Genomic DNA, 24494 nt, shown 5'->3' with positions numbered 1-24494 from the left:
CAGACAGCCATGAGTTTTTATATTCACGTTCCATGGTTTTCAATCGCACACGTTCTTTTCAAAGCCTGTGCTCTGAATCTTGTGATCGTGAGTCTCAAAATATCTACAGTTGTTTTTGAGCAATTGGCTCATCTCCAGGGTGGTTTTGGGAAACGGAGATCCTACGGGCTACGGATGCTCTTTTTTAATTCCCTACCGTTTTCTCTCTCTCCTGCCCCTTCTCTCGGACCGATTCCATCATTTAGATTTCTTAAACACCATATGCGATCCATAATCTCGCCTACAATTTAGTGGCATTATTTGGATATTTCATGTTTTCATTTCATTTCCAGTAACAAACATAATAAAGGAACTAATTTTAGCAAAGTGTAATAGCTTTTCTCGGTTTAGCCTTTGACTCCCCCATTCAGAGCCAGCCTTGCTTCAACTTGTGGGAGTGAATTTCATATGAGAAAATTTGTCTGTATTATTGTCAGCAGATTGAGTTAACCTAGCCGCTGCGGCTCTTATTAGAATTGAGCCCTTTTTTAAAAAAGAGGTTTTTTGCTAATATTTTTTGTTTTGGGTCAGAGAGGAGTATAAAAGATATATATTTGTTTACTCTCCTTCTTCCTTTGAGAAAACCATCTTCTCCAGCCTCCCCTGAGCCGCGTTATCTCTCTCGCTATCCTTGCCCTCCTTATCCGTGTCTCTCTTTATGCTCTCTTCTTGAAGCATCAGATTATTGGTTTTCTTCAAGGGACCTAAGAGGGAGACATGGACGCTGTTCTTCAGACGAGAGGGCTTCTCTCTCTTCCTACCAATCCCAGAAATAGGGTTCTAAACCCATCACAGGGCTTAAGGCAAAGATTTTTCTCTCCGAAACCCAAAATCCTTGGTGCTTCCTCTCTATCAACAAATGGGTTCCAAAAATTTCATGGCTTTGCCTCAAAACCCAATAGCCTTCTCCAAAAGAATAGAAATTTTTTCATTTGTAAGGCCGAAGCTGCTGCTGCTGCTGCTGATGGGCAGCCCCTATACAGTGAAATCGAAATTGAAAAACCAAAATTCTTGGGTATTGAGGTTGCTACCCTTAAGAAGATTTTACCGCTTGGGATGATGTTCTTTTGTATCCTCTTCAACTACACAATCCTCAGAGACACAAAGGATGTTCTGGTTGTGACCGCCAGAGGAAGTAGTGCCGAGATTATTCCTTTCCTTAAAACTTGGGTGAATCTGCCTATGGCTGTTGGGTTTATGTTGTTATACACAAAATTAGCTGATATTCTACCCAAACAAGCTTTGTTCTATACTGTTATTGTCCCCTTCATCGCTTTCTTTGGGGCGTTTGGATTTGTTCTCTATCCTCTTAGCAACTATATCCACCCTCAAGCATTCGCAGATAAGCTTCTCAACATCCTTGGGCCTAGGTTCCTTGGTCCACTCGCTATTATGAGAATCTGGAGCTTTTGTTTGTTCTATGTCATGGCTGAATTGTGGGGAAGTGTGGTGATTTCAGTGCTCTTCTGGGGGTTCGCCAATCAGGTATATTCATCTCTTGGACTGGCCTTGTTTGTTGGTGTTTTATCTTGATTGTGTGATAAGAGCATATTGTTGTATCGCATTGTGATTTGGTTTCTGATATGATATCCCACACATGTATCTTCATTACCTGTGTAAGGATCCCACGTGGGCATATTCTGCTTCCTCATGTTTTAAATGAGAAATCTCTTAATTGAAACTGTTTGGCTGAACTGCTGACGAGGTTGCCTATCATCATTGGCTAATGAATCATTTTACTTTTCATCGATTCCTATTGGCATCTGTACGCAGTTTTGAATTTTAATTTCTTTTCTCCTGGTTTGAATGTTCATTTAGTTAAATCCTCTTTCTTCTACCTGGGCTGGCTGGTCAGATTCCGTGGATTGTCTTATACGGTGAATTACTTTATAATATCTTTGAACAATTCCTTATTCTTTATTTTGCTAACACCAAATCCTTATCTGCTATGCAGTTTTCAGGGTCAGTTTTTTTTCTTTTAAGGATTATTTTGTGTATCTTAAAGGATGCCCTGGGTCCTATTGTAGAGTTATCAGTGTTATTTGAGTTTCTGTTGTTTGTTACTTGATAGAGCATATGAAGAAAAACACGGTTATGTTGCTGCACTGGGTTTGGCCAATCTTTGTGGATGACGGTTTATCATTTTCATCATATATATCATTCTCCTCAATCTAACTATTGAATTTACGCAGTTGATATTCTGCTCTAAATATTAAGGGTTCCCTTGTTTTTTTGGTTGCTGACACATTGTCATATATTGTAAAGATGACTCCCTATTTATCATCAATTCATCTTTTATGCCCTTTAACAAGGGCCATAGTTGACTTTCCACATGAAAGGAGAGATGGAAAGCTACCATTATAATTGGCATGTTAATATGAAGAAAAATGCGTAAGATTTTGTGGCAGTTTTTGAATTCTTCTTTTTCTTTCCTCGTGTATTATATCTGTCAGCTTCTTAGCTGAATGAAAAGATTGTCAGATGACTTATTTTGAATCTTTTTGCGAGAACAGTACTTGCTTTGGATTCTTCTTACTGGTTGTGTTCTTTTGGCCAATCTTGCTAGTTGTTAACATGTCAGTTTTCAAATTCTAGATGTCTTTATTGCTTAATTTTTCGTCTATCATGGGGCTAGTGCCTGGATTTGCTGATTGGATAACGCTAGTAAACCTTGCTGTTTCTGCAGATAACTACCGTTGAGGAAGCGAAACGTTTCTATCCTTTATTTGGATTAGGAGCCAATGTTGCCCTTATATTCTCTGGTCGGACGGTGAAATACTTCTCTAATCTGAGGCAGAACTTAGGTCCTGGAGTTGATGGTTGGGCCGTATCTTTAAAAGGGATGATGAGCATTGTGGTGCTTCTGGGTGCTGCAATTTGTTTCCTGTACTGGTGGGTGAATAGACATGTTCCTCTTCCAACACGAAGCAAGAAGAAGAAGGTACTTTTATACAAGTCTTTCTCACTTTAGTCTTTTAAAGCAAAATTATATAGCAGTTTTCTAGTTATCCATAGATCATTTGCTGTTAAAATGGGTCAAACTATGCTCTCTCTCTCTCTCTCACCCGCTATCACTATACATGCTTACAAGCAGGCGCAGCCACATTTTTTAATTATTTCCATGCCCTAGATGTTAGAATGGTTTTATATAAATCATGAAACACATTACTTCCTCTGAAATAAGTTAACCGAAGCTTGCCCCTGCAATATATCTATACAGGAAAAGGTCAGAATGGGAACAATGGAGAGCTTGAAGTTCTTGGTATCTTCAAAATATGTTAGAGATCTCGCAACCTTGGTGGTTGCTTACGGAATCAGCATTAACCTTGTTGAGGTGACATGGAAATCAAAGCTCAAAGCCCAGGTAAATATCAAAGGACAAGCTTTAGTGCAATGTCTTTCTGGATGTTAACTATCCAGTTTTCAAATTCTTTCTCATGCTATGATTTGTCTAGAAAATCTGCTTCGAACACGAGGAGCTAAAGATTTTTCCAATGTCAAATGACTTTATTTCTGTTTTGGCTTTTGTTTCAATAACTGGCGATTTGATCATACCCCTCCTTTTGCTTTCTCCCTTGAAAAAATTCTGCAGTTCCCTAGTCCAAATGAATACTCTTCTTTTATGGGAGACTTCTCAACCGCAACTGGAATCATGACATTCACAATGATGCTTCTTAGCCAATTTATCTTCAACAAATACGGATGGGGAGTTGCCGCGAAGATCACACCCACAGTCCTGCTTCTGACAGGAGTTGGATTCTTTTCTCTTATACTGTTCGGAGCTCCACTTGCACCAGCTCTTGCACAATTCGGAATGACTCCTCTTCTTGCAGCTGTATATGTTGGTGCCATGCAGAACATTTTCAGCAAGAGTGCTAAGTACAGCTTATTCGATCCTTGCAAGGAAATGGCTTACATACCCTTGGATGAGGATACCAAGGTTTGGACTCCTCTCCCTTCTGAATCGTTCTTAAAACCAAACATGAATGACCTTCTTTCAAGCTGCAATGCCTGATATGGAAAAACTTAGGTTTAATTCTTAATTGCTTAGTTTTAGCTTTTTCAATCAAAGCATATCACATGGCATAAATTCTTACGGAAGAATCAAGAATGTGATGTTGAGCTGTAAAAAGTGTTCACGTGATCTAGCATATGTACGTTCAAGAAACTTACCTGAATTTTTCCGTCCTGAGAATGGAGTTGAAAGAGGTCATGTTCTGCTATGAATTTGTGCAGTGTTATCTTGTATTGATTGGATAATAAGGCTGCCATGTGGAAATCCAGCATGCTTCTTATCTGAATTTATCTTCATTGCTCTTGACATGCTTGCTGATTGTTATATATAGGTTAAAGGGAAGGCGGCCATTGATGTTGTTTGCAACCCATTGGGGAAATCTGGAGGTGCTCTGATTCAGCAATTTATGATCTTGACCTTCGGGTCCCTCGCAAATTCAACTCCATATCTGGGAGGGGTGCTTCTTGTGATTGTTCTTGCTTGGTTAGCAGCAGCCAGGTCTTTGGACGCCCAGTTCACTGCATTGCGCCAAGAGGAAGAGCTAGAGAAAGAGATGGAAAGAGCGTCAGTTAAGATACCGGTGGTGGCTGAAACTGAATCCGGCAATGGTTCTCTTGGAAGCGGATCGCAGCCACTGAGCGACTCATCGAGTAGTCCGTCCGAAACACCGACTTCTCGCAACATTTAGATACTTCTCTTCCTGCAAAAGTAATGTGAAGCAGAAAGAACAAGAAGAACTGAGGAGATCAGTTTAGGTTAAACTATTTGTTGTAGGTTGATACTCTTGCTTATAGAATAAGTTAGCCTGGTGACTCTTTTGAGCGCTTTAAATTTTTTTTGTCGAATTGATTTACTCATTATTCTCATTGTATCCTGTTTTGTGGAATCACAATGATTCTTGGTCAAAGGAAGAACTTGTATCTATGTTTGCTTTTTCTGCATTTTGGTTTGAATGGCGTGAATATTGTGCAGTAACATTTACCACTTTGGGTGGAATAAGGTAACAGAAAGTCCTCGGAATCTCACTAAATTCACCAAATGAGATGCTCATGTTTACTACTGTGTGCTGCATTGGATGAATTATGTTGTGGTTATCTAATTCAATATATGATATTTTTCCTTCCGGGGAAATTATTTTCATGTTACACATTCCACTGAAAAAATTGATTTTTTACTCCTCTTTTAATTTTATCAATTCCTTTAATCGTTTTGTTTTGTCCTGGAATCATCTACTCAATAGTAAGGGTGGAAATTTAAATAAAAAAAAAGGTGTGAAAACGAGTCAGGTTTTGTTTTTAACAGGTCAGGCTTATTTGGTAATAAGCCGGCCTGTGGCTTATTATAGGCTCTATTTCTAGCTCAAGGCCTGGCCTAAACCTGTTAAGAAGGCATAATTTTAGAATTTTTGAAATACATAATTAAAAATACATTTTTTAAACCAGCATGTGGTAAAAAAATACATGGACTAATGAAAAAATATACATACTAGAATAATTATTTTTTAAAATTGTTTTTATTTAAATTTTGATGTCATAAGTATCATTTTAAGTCTTAATTACAATTAATATTATCTAAAATAAGTTATCGTTATATGTTCAAATTTGGATTAAGATTAAATATAAATACAAAATTAAAATTAAAACAAATAAACAGGCCAAGTCAGGCTTGATAGGCTTAACAGGCTTCTTCAAAAGCGTAGGCCTAGCTTATTAGGTTAAACATGCATTCAAAAAGGCCTGGACCTATAATAATTTTGAAACAGGCTAGGCCAGAGGTCGCTGACAGGCTGCCTGGCTTGTTTCCACCTCTACGTAACAGGGATTGACAGACTGCTTCTCAATAAAAGGGATTTTGACTTCAATCAATTGTATACATTTAGACAACTTCAGTTTAATTTTTTAAAAGCTTTCATTCAAGTAGTTTAACTTTTTCTATATGTAATTATAATCAAAAATTATTTTTACAGAATCAATCAATAAAATATATTTCAATTTTATCATTATCTTTTAAAATGAAGGCATTGAAGTGCAAACTTTAAATATTACAACATAAAGGGGATAATTAATTTACAAGCCTTTATAATTTTTTATTAGATTTTTATTTTTTATTCTTTTTTTCCCCTCTTACTCATAGTTTTGCCTAATTTTTAATTATATTTCAAGTGAATGATGAAAAGGAAAAAAAATTACTGAGATCTTATTAAAAATTATATGAAATTCTAAGAACCTGATAAGAAAAAGATTTATAGGGATATGATTAAAAACAAGTAAAACTATAGACACCTGATAAAAATATATGTAAGGATTTGATTAAAAATCAGTTAAATAGAGTTAATGTGCTTCAATAAAACTATTAACAGCTGCACCTCTAACTCGCTCTATCTGTCTTGGAAACAAGGTGCTGCCAACTTGAAAATTTTATAGAAATAGAAAGTAGCTTTTTTTTAACATGATTTTTTTTTATAATGTTTGAATTTGCTTTAATATTACAAAATGACACATTAAATTAAATTATTGTATAGGAAAATAATATAGCCTGCTTTCTTAAGGAACTCAAAGTTTCAACTCGGATGGGCTTAAAAAGCCCTCCATGGGCATACAAGTGAGAATCCGGATGAAGCATCACATTAATTATGAGGCCCAGGCTGGTCTTACTGGACATCCCCATGGGCTTATGAGCCTGGGTCAGGTGCTCAGGGACACCAGAAGCCCAAAAACCTTAATTGGGCCACGTGGCCCATTAAAACAGCTTCAATCGCTTTTTTTTTTTTATACAAGCTTCAATCGCTTTCCATCTGAGGGTTGGCAACAAACCATAATGGGCTGGATAGAATATTTTAATAAATGCGGTGGGCCCATTGTGTCAGGGAAGCAGTCGTCTCCTTCAAAACCAACAAATAATCAGCATGTTCACGAGAGCACGCATGGTGGTCAATTGTCATACATGCAACGCGCTCACTTCCGCGTCCCATGTAACATATGGGTTTAGGTTATTTTAAATGATTTTTTACTGTTTGAAATAAATATATGAAAAAAATTTTGTCTTATAAAATGCAAAAATATTTTTATTTATTTATAAAGTTAGACAGTAACAATTTGAAATTATAAATATAATTAAACTCACAACCTTGAAGTTTTTATGCTATCAAGACGGAAAAAAGGGCTTTTTTTCTGGAGTAGCCAAACAAGTGAATTGATTAGAAATGGTCTCTTTTTTTGGGATGTTTGGATGGAACCTAAATCATGATTTTAAAAGTGATTTTACAGTATATGAAATAAATATGTAAAGGAGTTTATCTCGATTTATAAAAAAAGTGCTTTTTAAAAACACTTTTCTCAAATGCCAAATACTTTCTTTCTTGTTTTTGGCCCCTCACTTATTTTTTCCTTCTTGTTTTCTAAACAAAATCCAAACGAATTTTTACTGCTACCAAACAACAAGAATTCATGATCCCCAAGCTATATGGACGTTGTGTTATTATTAACATAAGGAGGGAAACAAAAGTAACGGATAGAAAAACAGTAGATTTATCCTATTTGGATGGCTTGGAATGATATGAACAGAGAGAAGAAATCCAATTTCCTTACGCAATGCTTGAGAGATAAGGAGCGAAGAAAAATGTGTGTTTCAGAGTCATTTTCACGTTAAAATGTGTCATAATTAGTTTTGTTGTTCATGGGAGATAATGTATAGCAGCAATTTTGGCCTCTTCATACATAGGAAAGGAATAAACCATCTACGTGGTCCTCTCTCCAAATTATTCCCACCTGCATTCACTTTGCTCATGTGAGAAAAGTTGAGCTATGAAACTTCATGAGAAACACCACACTAGGTCTCCCCCAATTTAAAAAGAATTTTTTGGTAATAATTTAAAAGGCATTTTTACTAGTGGAGTACTTACTTATTACTTATTCATAATGTCTATATATTAATATCTAGAAGATTTAAATCTATACCATTATGAAATAGATATATAGGAGTTACATCTTTACTAATAAAAACTAATGGCTCCCCCATTATTTTGGTACCTAAAATTCAACTAGAGAGTGAGAGAGAGAGAGAGGAAAAAAAATAGGTTTGTGTGTTTTACATGTCCAAAAATTCTCTCTCTTGCAAATGATAATCTTGTTGTACAGTGAAACACAACTTTTTTATACTACCTCCTGTGTTTAATATAAGACATTATTTGACTTTTATTTTGATCCTAAATATAAGACTCCAATCCATTTTATCTCTCATATTTATACATTTTTTTTCCTAATGTAGTTCTTCTAACAATAATAGTTCTAACCAATATACTTGATTAATAAAGATATTTTAGGAAAGACAAAATCTATTTATTACAAATAACTAACTTAATTTTTTTTAATCTCCTCAAATTAATCAACTAACTCTTATAATTAAGATCAGAGGTAGTATTTGGAGTGCGCATGATTGATCCCACTTGTAATTAATCTCATGCATGTCATTGATGCCAACCTCTCTAATCTAAAATTTTTCTTTCCTTGTTGTCTCCTCTTAAAATTTTGCCTATGATTTTTATTTTTTATTAAATATTTCACCTCAAAATTTTTACTTCATGCAACACTCGGTTTTTAACAAAGAGCTAGATAACTAATTTAAAAAAATTAATTAAGTTAGTTATTTGTAACAAATATGTATTGACTTTCCTAAATTACCTTTATTTAATCATATACATTAGAATTACACTTGATAAAAATACTTTACAATTAATAAGAGTATTTTTTTAGAACACATTATAGATTTGAAACATAAAATAAATTGGAGTCTTAAATATATTTATAATAGGAAGAGGTAGTAAAATGCTCTCGCCGACAACCTTATTCACATTCCTTTACATTGCAAAATTTGGCTATATATGTGCAAGACGCACACTAAAACCAAAACAGCAACAATCAGAGAGAGCGACGACTCTGCTCAGCTCAGCCATGTTTACTGAAACGAATAAGACGTCTCAGCCGGAACAGCCCATGCTAGCAAAATCGCCGTCGCATTTCTCGTCGGAATGCTGGTTCGAGGATGCATGCATACTCGACATGGATTACTTCATCAAAACCCTTTCAGGCATTAAAGCGAAAGGCGTGCGTGCGGACCTAATCGGCTCCATCATCATCCACTACGCCTCCAAATGGCTCCCCGAACTCTCCGACGGCGGCAACAACAACGGCGTCTCCGACAAACCCTCCCTCGCTCAACTCCAAGAATCGCCTGAAAGCGCGACGGCTTCGTGGATGAAGAAGCGATTCTTCGTTGAAACGCTTGTCGGAGTTCTGCCTCCGGAGAGGGATTCAATCCCTTGCAATTTCCTGCTTCGTCTTCTGAGAACGGCGAATATGGTCGGCGTGGAGCTGAATTACAAATCGGAGCTGGAGAAGAGGATATCGTGGCAGCTAGATCAGGCGTCGTTGAAGGAGATAATGATACCGTCGTTCAGTCACACGTGTGAGACGCTGTTAGATGTAGAGCTAGTGATAAGATTGGTGAAGAGGTTTTTGGGGCTAGATGTGGACGGAGGTAATAAGAGTGGGGTGGCTCTGATGAAGGTGGCCAAGTTGGTGGATGCGTACCTGGCAGAAACCGCCGTCGATGCGAATCTGAGCTTGTCGGAGTTCGTTGCGCTCGCCGGAGCTCTTCCCCCACATTCCAGAGCTACCGATGATGGCTTGTACAGAGCCATTGACACTTATCTTAAAGTATGTCTTCTTCCTTTAATCTTCGACACAAATAACTCCACCAAGCATTCTTTTTCCCCATTTAACTCTACAATATGATGATTTATTGATCGTATTAATAATAAACAACTACGGTATACTAATGATTGTTAGGTGATACAAAAAAATCATCCAGAAAAGAGTTATTTCAATTTTGATCATTTACTAGTAATACTTGATGAACATGATGAAGGAGATATAACATGTAAAAGGAAAACAACTGTAACCAATTAATCAGATTTAAACTTAATTGTTTTTCTAAAGCAGCATATTGAAATATTTTATTTCTCAAATAACTATTTTATTTTTAATGAATGATTAAATTTAATATATTTAACATATTGTAATTTTAATTATTTATCACATTTTCTATACAGAAATTGTTTCTTAAATATTTTTAATAAAATAGTCTTAAATTTTTATAAATTAAGAAAATAAATTTAAGAACATATTTTTTTTAATAAATTTAGTAATAACATGTCATGATTTTTAATTACGAGGATTTTATATATTTTCATAAAACAAAATATATATATATATATATATATTTAAGAATAATATAGGTAACCTGTGTTGTCACCACCACGAGATTCTCCTCTTCATCAGAAAAGGATTTCTGGAGCGAGTAAGAAAATGGAGTACGAGGCAGAGGCGAGAAACCAAATGGGCATGAATGACCTTTAGGTCAGCGGGTTATCATGTAACGACCTATCATATGTATTCGTTTTTTCTACTTTGGCTTTTTCTTCGTCCGCTTTGATAAAGCTAAAAGGTGGTGGTGGTAGTGTCTTATTCATATGATACCTCAATATAATATTACCTGCATTTCAAGGCACTACTCTCCCAATTTTCATTAGAAAATTCCTAAGAAAAGAAATTTAATTACCAAAAAATCTTAATGATAAGTGACTATTATGAACCTGGATCATTCTTTACTTTAAACTTGTCATTGCTTATTCTTCATTTGTCAATGATTTTTAAAGTAATTGAATCTTTTTTTGGGACCTGATTGTAGTTCTTCCAATTTTATTTCTCATCCAATCATTTCTTATACATATATTGTAGACCATATAACTATTCACACACACAAATACAAACATATATATATATATAGCCCTTTTCTTGTACGTATAACTACTCTCCCTTTTGCTGTATACATATGTTTGTGTGTGTGTTTCTAAAAGCTCTGTACAGTTGCTGAAAATCATATATATACCCAAAATTTCTAAGAACTTTGCATTTTGATATAATATGCAAAGACCATTTTTAAGATTTGTATTGCGCACATGCAATAAGTATCAAACAAAATACAGAAACTACCGGAGAAAAGGATAACATGTTATCTTGTTCAATTTGCAGAAAAGTGATGCATAGTGGTGGGCGAGTCGAGTTCACGACCCACACACACGCTGCGATATCTACTATATAAAAAGCTTACACATATATTTTTTATGAGAGTGATTTAATTTGTTTGGTGTGATGATATATATACATATATGTATATAGGCACATCCAGGGGTATCGAAGCAAGAAAGGAAAGGTCTGTGCAGGCTGATAGATTGCAGGAAACTAACCCCAGAAGCCTCACTTCACGCAGCTCAGAACGAACGCCTGCCTGTAAGAGCTGTGATCCAAGTCCTTTTCTCTGAGCAAACAAAGCTGCATCAGAATCGTCAGGTGGACTGGAGCGGCTCCTTCGGCGGCACAAGAAGCCCCAACGGCGGTGGTGACTTGCCGGCGCGGTCGTTCTCGAAGCGGGAGATGTACGCGCAGCAGATGGAGATAAGGAAACTGAAGGAAGACGTGTACAGGCTTCAGAGCCAGTGCAGTGTGATGCAAGTGCAGATGGAGAGGATGATGATGGCGAAGAACAAGAAGGGTTTCTTCAAGTGGAAGAAGTTTGGGATAACTGGGTTTGGTAAAAGTGTCAATGTGGTGGCTTCTTCTGTGGACAAGATTCAAGAAGGGATCGTTGAAGGAGAAGATGAGTTTGAAGTTAGACAAACTCCTTTGGACATGAAAACCAGATCATCCGTTAAACCCCGGACTCCTCACAAGTGGAGGAAATCTATGTCTTGAAAGTTGAAACACACAGCCTGGTCTGAGCTAGAGAGAGCTCAAGTTAGTTTGGATTTGTTTTGAGCTTGTCTATATATGCATGTATGTATTGTAATTTTATATGTTTTGTTTGACGTTAGCTAGACTTGCAGAATTGGTGTCAAGTAAGAAATAAGATCATGAGAAGAATTTTGTTTTGGTCCCAGATGAGTGATTCCTTCTAGTTCTTTTTCGTTGTGAAACATATCGTGCATATAATTAAGAAAAATATTAAAAGACTGTTAATTAATATTGCGGGGGATATCATGATACTTATTCTCACATTATGGCCCAGAAAGAAAGTTTGTTTTTGATTATTCTGTTTGTGATTGGCATATCTGGAATGAATTCAATTAAAAATAAAATTGATACCTAGGAATTCAAAATTTGTTATATTATTATCTATTAAGAATTTTCAAAATAATTACATTTTCAAACATATTAAATATAAATTGTTGGCCAAGAAAATCTTATTACATGAGGTTTTTTTTTTTTACAATTGTTTTAAAAATTTAATCGTTAACATTTTTGATAATATTTTTTTTTTATGAGAATTGGGATTGTAGGAGTAATTTCCACTTACATACCAGAGAAATGTCCCAGGATTAGTTGCTTCTCGTTGACAGGTGGAGATAGAGGTGTTCATCAAACCCGCTAACCCAGTATGCTTATCCGAGCCTGTGAAAAAATAGCTCTGTCTAGCCCGGAAAAAAACAACTCAAAGAAAAATGGACATTTTTGGGCTGAGCATATTATGGGTAGGGCTGGGCTGGGCTGCGGGCAAGGTATGTTGCTCTGCCCGTTTGGCCCTGCTTGTGATATATATATATCTATAATTCTTTTTTTTTTTTACCAAAAATACTTATAATGATATATAATATATAATAATATATATTATTCTCCCCTCTTCCATTTGCCCTAGATACATTTAGCGGTATGTGTAATTCTTCCTTCTTAGTATCTTTTTAATGTTTTTTTTAATATGGTTTAGTATCTTTTAGTTTGTTTTCATTATTGGTTGTCTTGCAAAGATGCAAAAGCAAGCTCACTTTAGTGTTGTATTAAAAGATATATCAATTTAAAACAAATCAAATTATTGATTTGTTGAATTTATTGTTTATTCAAGTATTTATTTCTTTATAATTATTGTAAGATACCATTATTTCAACTAAAAAATTTCTCACCAAAATATCACTATTTGAGTTTGGAAGCCTGCCCTGCCCAGCACGAAAATGATTAGGACTTTTATGGATAGGATAGGAGAGCGGATGCAGTCCGCTCATCTTTCGAGCCGGGTATCGGATGGGGCATGCCCTGGTCAGCTCTGCCCGTGAACACCCCCGGGCAGAGAGTTGACGACTAACAAATCAGATGAGGTGCCCGTTCACAGTTTACACTGTTCCCGTACAATTTCAAAACGTAAACGCCTTTTCCCCCACTTGCTTTTAACCGATAAACCTCACCCAAAAACCTCGAAGACACAATGCTCTGTATCTCCAATGGCTGCTTTTGCTAAAATCTCCTGCATCCATGCTCACAGAAACCATCTCATTCACCATCCTTCTGGCAATTTCAAGGCCAAGACTTTCACTTCCTCTCATAATCTTCAGACCCACCATCTGTCAATTAGAAAATCCGATGGAATCAGCGTTTCGAATTCAGTCACCAACAGTACCTCCATCAGTATTCAGAACCCAAGTTCGAATATTTGCCAATTATGCCTACTTGGAAACCTGGAACAAGCTTTGAGTTGCTTAGATTCTATGCATGAACTGCAAATTTCTGTGGAAGAGGATGCTTATATTGCTTTAGTTCGGCTCTGTGAATGGAAGCGGGCGCGAAAAGAAGGTTCTAGGGTTTACGCTTACATTTCAAAGTCGATTTGTAATTTAAGCCTTAAATTGGGAAATGCTCTGTTGAGTATGTTCGTGAAGTTCGGCAATTTGGTGGATGCATGGTATGTGTTTGGGAGAATGACGGAGAGAAATTTATTCTCTTGGAATGTTTTGGTTGGCGGGTATGCCAAAGCTGGGTTCTTCGATGAGGCTTTGAATTTGTACCATAGAATGTTGTGGGATGGTATGAGGCCTGATGTTTACACTTTCCCATGTGTTTTGAGAACTTGCGGTGGAATGCCGGACATAGTTAGGGGTAGAGAGATTCATGTGCATGTTATTAGATTTGGGTTTGAGTCAGATGTAGATGTGGTTAATTCGTTGATAACCATGTACGTAAAATGTGGTGATGTTGATACTGCAAGGTTGGTGTTCGATAAGATGCCTCATAGAGACACAATTTCTTGGAATGCCATGATTTCTGGGTACTTTGAAAATGGAGAATGTTTGGAGGGACTAAGATTATTTTCTATGATGCTTGACAGTTCTGTTGATCCAGATTTGATGACTATGACTAGTGTGATTACTGCTTGCGAACTACTTGGTGATGAGGACTTGGGAAGGGAAATTCATGGGTATGTGATGAGAACGGTGTTTGGGAAAGATGCCTCTGTTTATAATTCATTGATTCAAATGTACTCATCTGTTGGACTTATTGAGGAAGCCGAAAAAGTCTTTTCTCGAACAGAATGTAAAGATGTGGTGGCATGGACTGCAATGATATCAGGTTATGAGACTAGTTTGCTTCCTGAGAAAGCTCTAGATACATATAAAATGATGGAAATGGAAGGTATCATGCCAGATGAAATCACGTTAGCCAGTGCACTATGTGCATGTTCTTGTTTAGGGCAATTGGATATGGGTATGGCCCTTCATGAAGTTTCCAAGCAGACGGGGCTCATATCATATGTTATAGTTGCAAACACACTCATTGATATGTTTTCCAAGTGTAAACAAATTGACAAGGCTTTAGAAGTCTTCCACTCCATGCATGACAAGAATATTATATCCTGGACATCTATCATCCTTGGTCTTCGGATCAACAACCGGAGTTTTGAAGCTTTGTTTTTCTTTAGGGAGATGATGCTTGGGCTAAAGCCAAACTCTGTTACCTTGGTTTCTGTCCTATCTGCATGTTCTAGAATAGGAGCTTTGACTTGTGGAAAAGAGATTCATGCCCATGCATTGAGGACTGGACTAGGTTTTGATGGTTTTCTGCCCAATGCAATTTTAGACATGTATGTAAGGTGTGGAAGAATGGAGTCTGCTTGGAAACAATTTTTCTTAGGTGATCAAGATGTTGCAGCATGGAACATTCTACTGACAGGATATGCTGAACATGGGAAAGGAATGCTTGCCATAGAACTTTTTCAGAGAATGGTAGAGTCAAACGTCATCCCTGATGAAATTACATTTATATCCCTTTTGTGTGCTTGTAGCAGATCTGGTATGGTGGCAGAAGGATTGGAATATTTTAACAGCATGAAACATAAGTACTTCATTACACCTAACCTGAAACACTATGCATGTGTGGTTGATTTGCTTGGCCGTGCCGGAAAATTGGATGATGCTTATGAATTCATACAGAAAATACCAATGAAACCAGATCCAGCAATTTGGGGAGCATTGTTAAACGCATGCAGGATTCACCATCATTTTGAGCTTGGGGAACTTGCTGCTCATAATATCTTTCAAGATGATACAAAAAGTGTAGGATATTATATTCTTCTGTCCAATCTATATGCTGACAGTGGCAGATGGGACAAAGTTGCAAGGCTAAGAGAAATGATGAGACAAAATGGACTAGTAGTAGATCCTGGATGCAGCTGGGTGGAAGTCAAGGGCAAGGTGCATGCTTTTTTAAGTGGTGATTACTTTCACCCTCAAATGGACGAAATAAATGTAGTTTTGAAGGGATTTTATGAGAAGATGAAGGAAACTGGTTTTGGATGGCAAGAGAACAGCCCTTCAGACGTACTTGAAGCTTCTAAAGCTGATATATTTTGTGGCCACAGTGAAAGACAAGCCATTGCTTTTGGACTTATTAATACTGCCCCGGGTATGCCCATTTGGGTCACTAAGAATCTGTATATGTGCCAAAGTTGTCATGATACGGTCAAATTTATCTCTAAAGTGGTTCGAAGAGATATTTCTGTTAGGGATGCTGAACAGTTTCACCATTTCAAGGGAGGCATCTGCTCTTGCATGGATGAAGGTTATTGAAGTCAGAGAAATTAGCAGAAAAACTGGAAGATATATATATGGCATTGTAATAGAAAAATTATAGTTGTTGGAAACTTCCTGTTACACTGTAAATGATAACGGGGTTGTGATGAGAATGCTGATCAGCCCCATACATAAGTGATGTGAATGTTATATAGAAAATAACAGATTCTCCTATGTCTTGCACATAAATTGTTTGTTGAAGCATATAATTTTTGTTCAACATTACCATCCAGGAAAAATCAAAGTCAAGGAAGCTGTCCCTATGACCTGAAGTAACTTGTAACCTGCATTTTGACAAGAATAGATTTGTGGGGTTTGACTGTGGAAACTTATTTAGAAATGCCTTGCAGTAATATGTCGAGTCAGAGGTGAAGGTATAAGGATGCCATGGTCTTAGATGCTGAAGATTAAAGATGTCCATGCTTGGCATATGCCGACTAAAATTCCTTTGACAAATGCACATATCTTGTACCAGCATGTTACTTATATAGATATTTGATGAGTTGTGATGTTAATTCTTCTACAGAGAGAAATTATGTGCCACTTTACCAGCATGTCATGTTGGTATGCTATTTTAGTACTACTAGGTCTTATCAGTTCTGCTTCTATAACAGCATGTCATGTTTTTGTACAATTGGATCTTATCAGTCGAGAGAATTTTCAAACCACAATTTATAAAACTTCTATATAAAGGGCAACGAAGTTGGCAATATATATTATATATATGTGTATGGCAATGAAGTAGGAAAGCTGGAAGAAAGGGAAAAAAAACTGTTATCACACATATTTGACACTAGATATTATACACAAATCAGACAATTGAATGGCGATATTTTACACAATTATTCTCGTTTTTTTTTTTTTTAAATTTCTTACAACACAATAGGTTATTCAACTAGCATCACTCCCCAGTTTTAGAAGATTAAAAAGGTAAAACCCAATTGATAGAAATCAAATTTTCACTGCTTTCTTGATTGTCTTGAAGGAAGACCTGATAAAGCTGTTTGCTGAAGAGTGATTCTCATCATTGCCCTTTCTAATCCCAAGAAGCAAGGATGGAGAAGATGGGATTCGCCTCAAGGCTCTGGCACTCTCTGACCTGGCAAGCTTTTTTTCCTTTCTATTGCATTCCGTTCGTTCCATCCCGTCAAAACTTTTATTGCCATTTTCTTCACTTATGCAAACTTCTTCTCCTGTGTAAATTTTATTTTCTGTGTGAATAAAATTTGTACCATCTTCTTTCTCTGTCCAATCATTCTTGTCTTGAGGAACTGGCAGCTGCTTCTCTTGTTGTGGGTACTTCTGGTTTATTTGTCTGATTATTTCCTCAGTCCCACTAGTTTCATTTCCATGAGTTTCTTCTAATGGATCCATGTCTTGACTATTTTCTAAAAGAATTTGAAGCCACTTCTCCACATTCCCTTTGCCACGTTCCTGCCTGATATGTTCATCTTCCTCAATTTCTGTTCCTTGAAAAACTGGAAATGAACTCTCACAACTTTCCTTACCTACCTTGATATTTAGCTTTTGAAGTTTTCGCTCAATTGGGCTTTCGTCCTTCAAGGCAACACTTGATCCCTTATGCTCCTCAAGGTTCTCTTCTGCTATGTAATGAGTTGGTATTTTCAGTTCCTGATTCTTTTCCTCTTGATTTTTTTCTTCATTTGCAGATAAACCAGCTTCTGATGCTTTTTGTTCCTCCTCCAAATATAATCTAAGCTCCTTGTGCAAAGGAGTTCTTGGCCTGATTGCGGGCAAGCAAAGGAGAGGTTTACTTTCTCTCTCTTCATCAAAGGTGGAATCACCATCTATTCTTATTCTCTTCCTTCCTTGATCCCATTCAGGCCTTATCTGCTTCTCTATTTCATCTCTCTGTTTATACCTGCGGTGGAGTTCTTTCTCTGCATTATCACAAATTGCCTTCTGAGCTTCCAGTCTAGCCATGAGTGCATTAGTAGCAGCCTGGTTCAATCTAACCTGTTCCTTATAGATGACACTCCTGCAACAACAATTTTCAGAAGGTAATATTTAAACACTAGCAAATTTAAGTATCAACCAGATTCTCATAAATAGTTTCATATAATTTTGAATGAATCTTCACATGTATGTTCCTTTAGGGCTAAAACATGAGTGATAAGGATTAAACTTCTGACAACTTGATTGTTGAAAACTTTGATGCAAAAGTTTAAATAAGAAAACAAATTCTCATGGATAAACTTATTGAGGAAAGATACAATGTGTTCCCTTGAAAATATACCATTTATGAGTCATTGGTGTATTTATATAAGATCCCTGAAAGTTTAAAACTAGTTATATGTGTTATACGTGTGCACTAAGTTAATTGTCAAAATATACTAATTAAACAGTTTCGGTTTCATAGAGTGATTAATCTGACTATCTTTCAAGAGATTAATTCTCAAGAGTTAATTCCAAATAATTTGCATTTTCTCTAAGATATAATCTCTAAAGAAATAATTTAATCTTACTGGTGCATGGTGTCCCTGATCATCTTCTCTAGCGTGGTTCTATAAGAAGATTGAGCCTCAGATAACCGCCTGCATTTTTCTGCCTTTCTCCTGGCTTTTATGAGTGCCAATTCCAGGTCTTGAATTATGAGCTTCTCCTCCTCATTTGTGAGTCTCATCTCATTCACTTCGTCATCAAGCTTCTGAATTTCAGCCTGCATTCTTGTAGCTTCTTCTCTTTGCTTTAAGGAATCTCTAGCCATCACAATGGCCTGATATGGGTTCTTTGCAAAATCTGGATCTTCATTTTCTTTTAGGAGTTTACCCTTGCCTTTTCTTGCAGCAACTGATGATAGAATATCAAACAAATGCAAACAGAGAATGTTCAGCAAATCTTGATCTACATTATAACCAAGTTTAGTGAATGGGTGTATATAAAGTTTATCTACCAAGGGGGTTTTTACCTGAATTATGCCCTCCAATTGTGTAATTATGATCATTTTCAATGATTTGAGCTTATTATTATTTTAATTAAGTTAACTGATTGTTTCTATAAATGGCTCTCTTACGTCCAACTAGCATGTTCATCCAGTGAAATATAAAACAGTAGCTTCAGCAGCACAAGAAACTAGTCGTTGTGGATGCAGTTAATTTAAGACTTGCGCTTTAGGAAGCGGATTCTTTAGGGAATCTACATTGTAATAATTAATGTGCTACTTGAACTATTGGAAGCATGTGGAGATACAGTACCATTATATCAAAGAGAAGGTATTCTGAGGAGAAATAAAGATCCATCAAATCAAGACCAAAGATCAAATATAAGATTTACTCATTAAATCACTGGGTAAGAGCCAAGTTCAACGAATTGAAGAAACAATTCAAAATGAAAGAATGGTCGTTGAGGAGAGAGTATTAAATATTAACCAACTCTCTCAAGAACCTTCTCTTTAGATTCTACTCACTTTGGGTAAATATTTTCTTTCTTTGTTAGGTATTTCTTCCTATCGCCCCAAAGCTACTTGATGGTGATGACAATGAGATATATCTAGAATAAGGTAGCCTCCTAGGGAAACTATTTGGAAACGGAATGAAATTGGGTGCGGAGCAATGAGGAAAAGATGTATATAAGTGATAACTTTCTCCTTCTCCTTAGATTCTTCTCACTCTTTTAGCAGATGAATTTAGCATTCCCTCAAGTGTGAGTCTGTGGTTGATCTTATATACAAGCTACCCTATACTGAAAATCCCATAAACAACAATTCCCTGCTGAAGTTAAATCAGGTCCAACCCAATCTTTGGACTTCAAAAAGTGTGCAATTCTATTCAATGTGTGACTTCCCACATCAAGCCAAGTCTGCTCACAATTGATACATACTAACAGAAACCAAATTGGTGTTGGGTTTGGGCTTCTTTCCTATGTAGAGAAAGGCTCAATTATTTGAAGCTCATTTGTGTCTCACTTAGAGAGGTTAGATTAGGGTAAGAGTAAGAGGTCTTATTGGGCAACCATTTGAGAGAGAAGAAGATAGAAAGTCATTTTTTACATCTTCATAGGGAAGTCTCAATAAATCAAAGTTTGTGTGTTTGGTAACCGCTAGATTGAGCTGAAATTTTATCAACGGGTTTGGGACATTAAGATTTGTCTCTTAGTGTGAGAGATATTCAGTTCGCCCTGCAACCTTTCTTGTGGGTGTTTTTACTTTCTTCATTCTCTATTTTAAACTTGTGGCTTTGGTTGTTTGTCTGGTTATTTGCACTTTTTAGGACATTAAGATTCTTTTATACCCTATTTTGATCACAGTGGGGCTGGGTTTTCATTGGTATGGATGACCTGTGGTTTTTACCATCGCTTTAAGGGGTTTTCCATATTAATAATTTTGGTGTCTCTTGTGCTACTTAATTTCTTCCATATATTATCACTCCTTAAATATTCTTGCAAGTGATGAGAGTTTATTTTCGCTGTGTATAAGTCATTGGCTTGAGTTGTGTCTTTTTCTCATTATAGTAGTACCAGACCTAGGTTATCTAGTTATTAAATTGTTTGACTTACTTGAATGATGGAAATATATAAATGACATTATTATCATTTATGGAAGGGCAAGATGAAGGATTTGCTTTTTATTAAGAATATGCATCTTCTTGTATTTGCTACTGAAAAGTCAAATTCTAAATTTGATGTGGATTGGATTTTGAGCATTAGCATGTGTGATTTTATTCGGCAATGTATAGCAGATAATGTTTATAACCACATTGTTGATGAGACACATACAAGAACCTTATGGGAGAAGATTGAGTCCTTGTATGCAGGAAATAATAAATTGTATTTGTTGAGATGTCTAATGAATTTGAAGTACAAGGATGAGACTTCTATTTTGGATCACTTGGAAGAATTTCAAGGGCTCCTAGATTAATTGTCAGGAATGTGTATCAAGTTTGAAGACGAGGTGTTGGGACAATGTCTTCTAAATACTCTACCTAAGTTTGTTACACCAAGAAAGGAGTTCTCCACATCTTACGCATCCAGTTACTTTGAGGTGTTAAAGATGCATAATTGTGGCTTATCGAATATGCTTGGAGTTGGTCATGTTTGTTTTTAAACAAACATGTGGAGAACATGTTCCAAATGCTTGTTTTAATTTGACCTTTGTTATGTGCGCGTGTTGATGATGACAATTTTGATAACCACTTTGGCTTTGGGATGGGTAGAGGAGAAATTTTTTCTAAACTGTATATGACAAAAGCTAGACAATGTGAATGCCACAGAGATAGAGGCATCAAATTTGTGATATCGAAGGCTTGATCATATAAGTGAAAAATGGTTAAATTACTTGGCCAAAATGGATGTACTTCTTGGATTGATGAGTGCATAATTGGAAAATCATTCTCACCGCATGGATGGCAAGCAAATTAAAGTATCTTTCAAGAAGCATCCTCCTTTAAGAAAGTCAGAGTTGCTTGAATTGGTGCATTTTGACATTTGTGAAAAGTTTGAACATTCGTTAACCACTAGATCAGGCTGAAATTTTGTTAACAGGTTTGTGGTATCTAATGCGTCATTTTCAATGGTTGGATTGTCCACTTGTTGTCTGGTGCGAGAGATATTTTGTTCACCCTACAAAGCATCCTCCTTTAAGAAAGTCAGAGTTGCTTGAATTGGTGCATTTTGACATTTGTGAAAAGTTTGAACATTCGTTAACCACTAGATCAGGCTGAAATTTTGTTAACAGGTTTGTGGTATCTAATGCGTCATTTTCAATGGTTGGATTGTCCACTTGATGTCTGGTGCGAGAGATATTTTGTTCACCCTACAACCTTTCTTTTCAGGGGTTTTTTAGCTTCTTAATTCTCTATTATAAGGTTGTTGCTTTGGTTATTTGACTAGTTATTGCACTTGTTTTTGCATTTGGTTGAGACTCTCTTGTACCCTATTTTGATAATAGTGGAGCTAATTTTTATTGGATTGGACAAATCGTAGGCTTTTCTTTTTGTATTGAGGGGTTTTCCATGCTAATAATTTTGGTGAATCCCTTGCTATTGAATAATTTTTTCCATATATTTGTTTAATTGCTCCCTATATTTTCTTGCAAGTGATGAGAATTTATTTTCGCTGTGTACAAGTCATTAGCTTGAGTTGTTTGTTTATCTAATCACTTGGGGGAGCTATATATGTACACGTGATGGTTGGGTTTAGAAGATGCATGTGAGTGTAAGAGTTAGAGTGGAGAGCAGGCAACGAAACAAGAGAGTACGAAGAGAGTTGAGTGTCAAGAGTTGATGTACGAGTGAGTGAAAAGACAAAAGTGAGTGAAATATTTAGCAAATCATAGTTTGAATGTGGGATGAAAATTTACTTTTAAGTCCTTATCTTTTTTTTTTTTTTAAGTTTTCTCATAAGTCCGTATCTTTCTTCACAATGAAGCAAGAGATTGTGAAGAGTTAAGTGTCAAGAGCTAATGTGTAGGTGAGTGAAAAGACAAAATTAGTGAAGTGTAAATCAATCATAGTCTGAATGTGCGATAAAATTTCCTTTTAAGTCCCTATCTTTCTATTAAGTTTCATTACTTAGGAGAATATAAAGAGAGTTAAGTGTCAAGATAAATTGTGTTGGCTCTGATACCACTCCGAGATGTTAGCTAAACAAACCAAGCCAACATAGTCTGATATCCAAAACTTTAGTCCAAATAAGGCTATTCCTTCCCAACTCATCAACGGGTCATGTCAGAACTCTCATCTCTGAATACTAGATGTGCAAGCAAGTAAAGTATAAATTAAATCATAGTTTGAATGTGATAGCTTAACAAAGCGGATTATATGGTCACCAATTTAAAGATCCATAATATAATCATGCACTAACCTATTGCAGGAGACATGGGCCTCGGCTTCCGGTTATAATCCAGTTGCTTCAAAGCTAATTTATCAAAAGATTCCCTTCGGCATTCCACGATAGCAGCGGGAGCAAGCCCAATTTCTTCTTTCAATCCAATGAAATGCTGAGGAAAAGAATGAGAATCCACTATTTGAGAGGCATTCAGTTCTTCATTTTCTCCATCAGAGAATAGATAGGAGAAGGCCCTGTGCCTGTGGTAATTTGCAAAAATAGAAATTTTGTCACCTACTCCATTTAATGTCCTGATTTTATTTATAACTGGACTAGACAGCTGAGTTGTCTTGTTGGTTATTATAGTTTTATAGTAAAATATGTCTAGAGTCTAAAAAAGAATTTGTGTCCTATGATCTTAGTGATGGTTAAATTTTTTTACTGTGCCATTAAGTTATACTGGCTTGGTTAATTATCCATCTTTCCAACAGTTCGAATATGCATAATTCATACTATCAAACTCACATCACACTCACGAGTGATTTTCACTAAATCATGTACTTTTATCTATTTTGTTGGTAGGAATAACGCTTGGAATGCCGAAATTGGTACATGATCATGTTAATAATATTTAGGAGCAAACTAATGAATTAAAGCATAAAGAACTAATGACTGAGTACTAGAATACTCAAAGCTAAACGACAAGGAATAGATTTAAAATCTTAATACTATATGAATCTAATTTAAGCATATTATAACAGGGACGGATAATTAAAAAAAGGAAGAAGAAGAAGAAAGAGTGAAGGAAGTACCTACCTGAAGTCTGAGTTTGGAGAAGCAAAAATGGAGAGGAATTGATTTACAGAGAGACCCAATTGGAAATCCCACCATGGAACTAGGAATTCCAGCTTATTCTTCCTCTTCTTGCAGGCTTGCCGTTGCAATATCCTCAGATTGCTCAGAACAGTCAATCCTCCTCCTGCATATTCGTTTAACCCAGCAAGGCAAAATTAAGCTATTACACCTTTTACACATTCTCAGAGGGGTTGAGCAGGGCGGGGAAGAGAGAGATTACTTGAACAAGGAAACCAGTGATCGATTTCCCAAGCAAGAGGAGAGGCTGAATCAGCATGATAATAAAGGACATTGCCATAAGGATCTACTCGAATTACAGCAGGATCAAACCCAGCATTCCTGAGATTTTCGCAGATTCAAAAACTTCCAGTGTCACCCAATTGAAACCTTAAATTCCCTTTCGTGCTCAGGTGAAAACTAAGTTAAAGATCTTACCCCAAATGGTTTAGCTGCTTCCACAGGAGACTGACAAAAATCTTTGGCTTCGCGGTTGGCTTCGCTTTCGGATCGATTATTGGGAACATCATATCTAAATCCCTCGCCCTCGCAGCCTAATTATTATCTCAGAGCAAAATCAAATCACAATCATGTAGAATACATATATATATATATATATATATATATCTTTGACGCTGATCCACAAATGAAATCAATTTTCTTACCTCGTCTTCCTCCAGAGCGTATGGCGTGAAGATGAACGGAGGGCCATGGCTGTATGGACTAAGACACCGATCGTGGCAGAGCTTCGCGTAGGCTTTTGGATAACCAAGGTTCTCGTTGACGGCCATTTCCTCCGGCGTGAACCCGTAATCGTCGGCCATCGTCTTGAAGGTACTTGTTGGTCTGTACCGA

General features: G+C 36.4%; 4 protein-coding genes across 4 annotated transcripts; 3 read left to right on the top strand and 1 right to left on the bottom strand.

The window, feature by feature from the left end:
* Positions 1 to 592: 592 nt before the first annotated feature.
* LOC114724161 (plastidic ATP/ADP-transporter) lies at positions 593 to 4995 on the top strand. The gene is made up of 5 exons (XM_028910469.1): positions 593 to 1524; positions 2726 to 2980; positions 3260 to 3403; positions 3632 to 3979; positions 4386 to 4995. The coding sequence occupies exons 1-5, from the start codon at positions 757 to 759 to the stop codon at positions 4740 to 4742; spliced, it is 1872 nt and encodes a 623-aa protein (XP_028766302.1). The 5' UTR covers positions 593 to 756; the 3' UTR covers positions 4743 to 4995.
* Positions 4996 to 8937: 3942 nt separating this feature from the next.
* Positions 8938 to 12049, top strand: LOC114724163 (root phototropism protein 3). Its single transcript, XM_028910471.1, has 2 exons — positions 8938 to 9768; positions 11293 to 12049. Exons 1-2 carry the CDS (start codon positions 9004 to 9006, stop codon positions 11863 to 11865), a joined length of 1338 nt encoding a protein of 445 aa, XP_028766304.1. The 5' UTR covers positions 8938 to 9003; the 3' UTR covers positions 11866 to 12049.
* A 1283-nt stretch (positions 12050 to 13332) lies between these two features.
* LOC114724162 (pentatricopeptide repeat-containing protein At1g15510, chloroplastic-like) lies at positions 13333 to 16188 on the top strand. The gene has a single exon (XM_028910470.1). It carries the CDS (start codon positions 13383 to 13385, stop codon positions 15999 to 16001), a length of 2619 nt encoding a protein of 872 aa, XP_028766303.1. The 5' UTR covers positions 13333 to 13382; the 3' UTR covers positions 16002 to 16188.
* Positions 16189 to 16955: 767 nt separating this feature from the next.
* LOC114724159 (uncharacterized) lies at positions 16956 to 24494 on the bottom strand. Its single transcript, XM_028910468.1, has 7 exons — positions 24305 to 24494; positions 24078 to 24193; positions 23863 to 23981; positions 23604 to 23766; positions 22838 to 23047; positions 18491 to 18805; positions 16956 to 18003 (listed from the first exon to the last, which is right to left on the bottom strand). Exons 1-7 carry the CDS (start codon positions 24461 to 24463, stop codon positions 16956 to 16958), a joined length of 2130 nt encoding a protein of 709 aa, XP_028766301.1. The 5' UTR covers positions 24464 to 24494.

Source organism: Neltuma alba, unplaced genomic scaffold (assembly GCF_004799145.2).
Source record: "Neltuma alba isolate B1F8T4 unplaced genomic scaffold, ASM479914v2 tig00012172_pilon, whole genome shotgun sequence".
Classification (NCBI taxonomy): Eukaryota; Viridiplantae; Streptophyta; class Magnoliopsida; order Fabales; family Fabaceae; genus Neltuma; species Neltuma alba.
Note: the sequence above shows the minus strand (reverse complement) of the source record. Positions and strands in the feature narration are given on the sequence as shown.